The sequence below is a fragment of the Branchiostoma belcheri genome, unplaced genomic scaffold (assembly GCF_001625305.1).
Source record: "Branchiostoma belcheri isolate BF01 breed outbred unplaced genomic scaffold, Haploidv18h27 scaffold95, whole genome shotgun sequence".
NCBI lineage: Eukaryota > Metazoa > Chordata > Leptocardii > Amphioxiformes > Branchiostomatidae > Branchiostoma > Branchiostoma belcheri.
In genome coordinates this window covers 659,089-666,742 of record NW_017804631.1, presented here as the reverse complement: position 1 = coordinate 666,742, position 7,654 = coordinate 659,089, and the positions used below count along the sequence as shown (strand labels likewise).

At 43.3% G+C, this 7,654-nt stretch overlaps 1 protein-coding gene across 1 annotated transcript in view; it reads left to right on the top strand.

Moving 5' to 3' along the window:
• LOC109461700 (obscurin-like) overlaps positions 1-7,654 on the top strand; it is an 88,717-nt gene that overhangs the window by 40,408 nt on the left and 40,655 nt on the right. Inside the window, 5 exon segments of the mRNA XM_019758086.1 lie at positions 3,359-3,640; positions 4,401-4,682; positions 5,525-5,806; positions 6,675-6,879; positions 6,881-6,954. Coding sequence (XP_019613645.1) covers positions 3,359-3,640; positions 4,401-4,682; positions 5,525-5,806; positions 6,675-6,879; positions 6,881-6,954 — 1,125 coding nt within the window.

Here is a 7,654-nt window from a genome sequence, read left to right as displayed (position 1 = left end):
CCATGTATGATAATCAGGTTTAGTCCATTTTCATCCACCATATACATGCGTATGCATTTCTCCGCAAGACAACTATAGTACCTTTAACTCATCTAATGCCTTTTTCACTCACGTGTGCGCCTTATACACTTTGCGTCGCGCGCGCTTGAATCAAATCATCAGATACATGTGAATACATGACTACAGCTTCCATGCAACATACAACACACATTTTGTTGTTGCATATCGAACCAACAGAAAACGCAACCATGCTTGACCAAGTTCCATCAAGCCACATTAACATTATCATTGCCCTTATTGATTGCCCTCATTGTTGCCTACAAGTACTTATTGATGCTAGAATGTTTTAGTTTAACATTTCATACAGCAGATGGTCATCAATTGCTCATTATGGTCTGTATGTATGAAGTGTGTTGTTGATTCCAGAATATTTACCATGTCTGAATACTTAACCTATTTAGACCGGTTTATAAAAGTTTTAGTTCAACATTTCATACTGCCGATAGTGATCACTAATTGCTCTCTATGGTTGGTATGTATCAAATGTTTATTGGTTTATTTGTATACATGTATCAAAAACAGCATAACTGACAGCCGTGATGTACAAGGCTGAATTTCGATGCTTGTTTAGATAAGATAAACGATGAATGTGCTGTTGATTATCTACCAACTCCGTCTAGACCGGCCTGTGAAAATAAAGACCGGGCTAAGAGACGTTAGCGCCCGCGAGAAGGACCCAGAAGTGATCCTGGAGGCTGAGATCTCGATCCCTGACGGGGAGGTGACGTGGTTGTGGAACGGCCAGGCGATCCCGGTGGATCTCCTGTCCAGCGGCCGGTTCCAGATCATTTCGGACGGCCGGAAGCGGAAGCTGAAGATCAAAGACCCGGAAAAGGCGTTCTGTGGAGAGTTCACGCTGGTGACGAACTCAGGACAGTCCAAGTGCAAGCTGGACATCTCAGGTCTGTGGTCTAGAGTCGGTCAGCCTGCTGCATCTACCTCTAACCTTCCTCATCTGTCACCAACCTTTTCTTCTCTTAACCTTCACTGGATCAACCCTTTTATACTCACTATCAATTAGAGAGATGGATAAACCATCTTTCACTGGATCAACCCTTTTCTCACTGCCACTACCAAGTAGAGGTCTTCTAGATAAACCATCTTTCACTGGATCAACTCCTTTTATTTTACACTTAATACCAAGTAGAGGACATCTAGATAAACCATCTTTCACTGGAACAACTCCTTTCACACTATAGCTGTCACTATGAAGTAGAGGACTACTGGACAAACCATCTTTGATGCACTCCAGTATCTGTTGCTGTTCTTAACCCTTTTCTATTGCTATCCTATGCATGCTGAGAGTATTGCCAGATTCTTTGCTATAAACTCTTTCTGATACTTTCTCTTCTTTTCGGAGCAGGGTGAGCGGCCGACCGCATGATTCGCGCGTGCTTTCTTCGGCCTTTCGTACAAATTGCCAGCCGTCAGCTTACGCGCTTGATGAATTTTGCCCACCAGTCACATCGCTGAATTTTCCAAAACGCTGAGAGCTTCTGCGAATAGTTGCCATGCTAACGCCTCGAATATATTTCCATGAATATCATAAGGATCAAACCATTGCCTAAACTAGAGTGGTTGGATTGTACAAACAAATCTAGTATATTCTTCACAACTCATTCACTTATACACACACATATGCACGCACTGTCCGGTTGGTTGCCTTTTGCCCAACAATCAGAACATGATAATAGGAAACTAATATATGAATTGGTCTTATTGGTAAGCACTCTTGGTCTTTTTAATGGTCTTCTTTGAAATGGTTACTGGCTCTACAGCAGTATGGTGCCGTTATTTCACGACTGAATGTGCACTTGCTCTTCAGATCGGCTCATTCAGATTAAGTCCGGGTTGAAAAACGTAAAAGCCACCGACAGGGACCCGGAAGTGACGTTGGAAGCGGAGGTCTCTGAACCGGATGGGGAGGTCACGTGGCTGAGGAACGGGAAGCCGATTCCCCAGGACCTCCTCAGCAGTGGCAAGATCCAGATCATCGCAGACGGCAAGAAGAGAAAGCTGAAGATCAAGGACTTGAACAAAGACGACGCCGGGGAGTTCACCTTGAAAACCAACGACGGGACCTCCAATTGCAAACTGGACGTGGAAGGTTTGTAGAAAAGACGACATGACGAACCACACAACTTCCAGCGACGAAATACATCCTATTTTAGAGTCAAGCTACTCTTAATACCTCAATTTCTTGTCGTTTAACTCAATCCATGGAGACACTGTGCTATACAGGGTTGAACGCGACTAAATACATCCTACATTCAGAACCAAACTACTCTTAATACCTCAGGTTGTTGTCTTTTAACTCAATCCATGGAGAAACTGCGCTACACAAGGTTGAACGCGACGAAATACATCCTACTTTTAGAGTCAGGCTACTCTTAATACCTCAATTTCTTGTCGTTTAACCCAATCCATGGAGAAACTGCGCTACACAAGGTTGAACGCAACGAAATACTACCTACATTTAGAGCCAAACTACTCTTAATACCTCAATTTGTTGACGTTTAACTCGATCCATGGAGTAACTGTGCTATACAAGGTTGAACGCGACGGAATACATCATACCTGCAGAACCAAACTACTCCTAATACTTTGTTGTCGTTTAACTGCATCCATGGAGCAACTGTACCCACTACTACACGACATCACGACCTCATGACTTCGTCCTCTGCTTATTACAAGGTTGAACGCGACGAAATACATCCAACATCCAGAGCCAAACTACTCTTAATACTTAACTCTTTTGCCGTTTAACTGAATCCACGGATCAACTGTACCCAGACGACATAACGGACTTCACGACATCGTTTATGCTTACAATTGAAGGCGTCGAAATTCATCTTACAGAGCAAAAACTACTAAACCCTTGTCGTTTAACTGAACCATGGAGCAACTGTGCCTACTACTGCTTTGATATCTATTCATAATGGTTAAGATGGCATCTTAATTCTATTCATCAAAGTTAGTAATGGACTTATGCAAGGACGATAAAGCTTCTTGGATAATAAATTAAATATCCCATACCATAACAAGATTCTAGCAGAAACCATAACTAGAGCTACCAACACACAAATTAAGTTAATATTATATGCATAACAAAACATTGACTGGCTACCTACTAAACTAACTAAACCGGGTTCCATTTCTATTTTGCGTGAACTGTGGTTTTCATGTATTTATATTTTGCAGTGTGTTTCTTTCTTATTTTACACCCTCCCCCTTAACGGCAATGTGAAACATAGTTTGTGCGCTCTGCGTAAAAATTCTATCGTTGGTTCTCCATCAGACAGAAAAATCGGAATCACCTCAAAGCTGAAAGACGTGAACGCTTTGAACAAGGATCCGGAAGTGACGTTAGAGGCGGAAGTGTCGGAGCCTGACGGGGAGGTCACGTGGCTCAAAGACGGAAAGCCGATTCCCAAGAAGCTTCTAGACAGCGGGAAGGTCCAGGTCATCGCGGACGGGAAGAAGAGAAAGCTGAAGATCAAAGATCTGGGAAAGGATGACGCTGGGGAGTATACACTGAAAACCAACGCTGGGACTTCGTCATGCAACCTGGGCGTACAAGGTTTGTGGTGGAGACATTGGAATGAACTCATCAACCTCCCCTGCTTCTCATTGTACCAATCGCTGCTTCAATCGCGTCATCTTAAACGGATCAGCATCTGCTTTACAACTCGGGCAAAAGGACGGAGACCATCGCTTTGGAGCTTCTCATGACCTGACGACAATGCGCAAACAATATGACGTGCTTTTACCGAATGCTCAAGCAATTCCACAGTACAGTAGCAGCAAGAATCGGTATCACGTAGGCGCTACTGGTTTAAATACTAATTCCTTTGTAGGTTTTGTAGGTACAGGAAGCAACAAGATCATCGAGCTTGGACACAGACAGAGGCTTGCTACGAAACCATTCCCTCTGCAACACCCCCACCATACCCTACCCTTAGTTATAGGATGAATGATTGACAAATATATGTCATGTCGTACCAGCAACCATGTCATTGATTTGTGTGTCATTGTTTGTTGAGATTTTTGCCAATGGAGGTGATGACTTGGGTGTGTCTGTCTGTCCATATTTATGGCTAGCATATGTCGAGTAGATCTAGATGGATTGTGACAATATCTGGTATGTGGGTAGGTATTAGGAAGACTTATAAGACAAATACCTCGCAATTGACAGAATATGCTCCACATGTTTCCCTCAAAGAGAATTATTCCAAAGGAAACATTCGAAGCTACAAGACATTTGGTAACCTAATATTAGTCAGTTTGAAATAGATTTAACACCTCTTCAATGTCTTGCACCTTGCCCACGTCTTGTCCAGACCGACCTGTCAAAATTAAGTCCAAACTCAAAGACGTCAAAGCCCTGGACAAGGATCCGGAAGTGACGTTGGAGGCGGAAGTGTCGGAGCCTGACGGCGAGGTCATGTGGCTTAAGGACGGCAAGCCGATCCCAAAAGAGCTTTTGGACAGCGGAAAAGTTCAAATCATCGCCGACGGCAAGAAGAGGAAGCTAAAAATCAAGGACCTGGGGAAAGACGACGCCGGAGAATACACCTTAAAGACAAACGACGGAGAGTCTTCCTGCAAGTTGGGAGTGGAAGGTTAGTCTTGGAGACATGACGATGGTGACGTAATCTTCCTCCAAACAAGCTTGGCCCGTGTTTGACTCACCCAGGCTTCTTTCTGCTGTACTTCTACAAAGCTACTATCTCTCGACGGTCGGCTGTATTTCCCAACGTCAGAGCTTGTAGCTAATGATGAATGGTTTTTGACTTGTGACTAACCATCAGCAAGAAGAAAACGAGCAAATCCACGGATATAACTATAGTATAGAACCCCTGTAGAAGCAAGATGTGGGTTTTTATTGTGATGTGCATTCATGCGTACATATTTGCCGATCAAAGACCTTGGAATCTGTGCCATGTTGGGGCTTCTGTTTAACAGGCACAGATGGCATCAAGACCGCTAAGCTTAGACACAGATAGAGGCTTTCTACTATACCGTGGGTATCAATTGTTAACAAGCAAATCATTTTGCTCTGCAACAACCCCCTTCTTAAACTTTATGTCTAGTTACAGGTGACAAGAAGGTATGTTACATGAGCATTGCCTGCTAACATTAAATGATGTATGGGTGGCTGTTTGTCCTTTCCTCCTTACAGGAAGGACTTTGTTGAAGTAGACTGCAACCAGTCCTCTTTTTAGCCTCGCCGTTGACATCGTGCATTCCATATGTTTCAAACTAAGGCAATTTCTTTTCCCTATCCAAGATAGGCACCTTCAAAGCTACTAATAGTGAATAGTACGAAGGTAATTGGTAAACATGTTAACTTTATCCAGTATTCCTTAGAGTTGCTAGAAATATAGAACAGAACGGTTTGGTGTCTTTTGAAATCACTTTATATCCCTTCAACGTCTTGACCCTTTGCCCACGTCTTGTCCAGACCGACCTGTCAAAATTAAGTCCAAACTCAAAGACGTCAAAGCCCTGGACAAGGATCCGGAAGTGACGTTGGAGGCGGAAGTGTCGGAGCCTGACGGCGAGGTCACGTGGCTTAAGGACGGCAAGCCGATCCCAAAAGAGCTTTTGGACAGCGGGAAAGTTCAAATCATCGCCGACGGCAAGAAGAGGAAGCTAAAAATCAAGGACCTGGGGAAAGACGACGCCGGAGAATACACCTTAAAGACAAACGACGGAGAGTCTTCTTGCAAGTTAGGGGTGGAAGGTTAGTCTTCGAGGAAGCTATGACGACAAGCCTCTTTCAACTGACGGTGACACAAGCTTCCTCCAAACGAGCTTGACCCAACCAAGTGTTTGACTCACCCAAGCTTCTTTCTGCTGTCTTTTTACAAACCTACTATCTCTCGACGGTCGGCTCTTTTCTTCAATGTCAGAGCTTGTAGTTAATAATGTATGGTTTTAGACATGCAATTAATTATCAGCAAAAAGACTACGAGCAAATCCACGGATATAACTATAGTATAATATCCTGTAGAGACAAGATGTGGGTTTTTATTGTGATGTGCATTCATGCGTACATATTGGTCGATCAAAGACCTTGGAATCTGTGCCATGTTGGGGCTTCTGTTAAACAGGCACAGATGGCATCAAGACCGCTAAGCTTAGACACAGATAGAGGCTTTCTACTATACCGTGGGTATCAATTGTTAACAAGCATATCATTTTGCTCTGCAACAACCCCCTTCTTAAACTTTATGTCTAGTTACAGGTGACAAGAAGGTATGTTACATGAGCATTGCCTGCTAACATTAAATGATGTATGGGTGGCTGTTTGTCCTTTCCTTCCTACAGGAAGGACTTTGTTGAAGTAGACTGCTACCAGTCCTCTTTTTAGCCTCGCCGTTGACATCGTGCATTCCATATGTTTCAAACTAAGGCAATTTCTTTTCCCTATCCAGGTAGGCACCTTCAAAGCTACTAATAGTGAATAGTACGAAGGTAATTGGTAAACATGTTAACTTTATCCAGTATTCCTTAGAGTTGCTAGAAATATAGAACAGAACGGTTTGGTGTCTTTTGAAATCACTTTATATCCCTTCAACGTCTTGACCCTTTGCCCACGTCTTGTCCAGACCGACCTGTCAAAATTAAGTCCAAACTCAAAGACGTCAAAGCCCTGGACAAGGATCCGGAAGTGACGTTGGAGGCGGAAGTGTCGGAGCCTGACGGCGAGGTCACGTGGCTTAAGGACGGCAAGCCGATCCCAAAAGAGCTTTTGGACAGCGGGAAAGTTCAAATCATCGCCGACGGCAAGAAGAGGAAGCTAAAATCAAGGACCTGGGGAAGACGACGCCGGAGAATACACCTTAAAGACAAACGACGGAGAGTCTTCCTGCAAGTTGGGAGTGGAAGGTTAGTCTTGGAGACATGAAACCACCTCTGACTGATCTTGACCTGATAACGCTGAATCTTCTACCTGCTCGGCTTCAACACAAACTACCATCTTTGATGGCCTGCTGCAATTTTCAACAACAGAGCTTGTAGCATATAATGACTTGTTTAGACCTGCGATTAAGGAAAACACTACAATTATGCGCATAACTATAGTCTAGACCCCTGTAGAAACAAGATGCACTTTATGCTGTAAATTACACTCGAGCTCATGCGTTAAAAACACCGAACAAAACCCCTTGAATCTGTGTTATTCTGAGGCTTCTGTTTTACTAACTACAGGTGCAAGAGATAGCAAGACTTTTGAGCTTGAGCACGGACGCTTTCTGCAAAACTTCCCCTTCATTTTGTAACAAGCAAATGATTATGCTCAGCAACAATCCCCTTCTTGAAAGTTCTGCATAACCAAAGGTGACAAGAAAGTATGTTACGCGAGCATTGCCAGCTGTCATTCAATGACGTGTGTGTGGCTGATGTTTTTCTTTCTTCCGTAAAAGAAGGACTTTCTTGAAGTAGACTGCCATTAATACTTAATTTTGTGAGATAGAATTCTTCGCAATTGACAAAATGCATTTCATACGTTTCATTCAAAGGAAATTTTTCCAATGAAAGATATGCGCCTCCTGAGTTACCAATAGTGTTAACATTATCCAGTATTTTT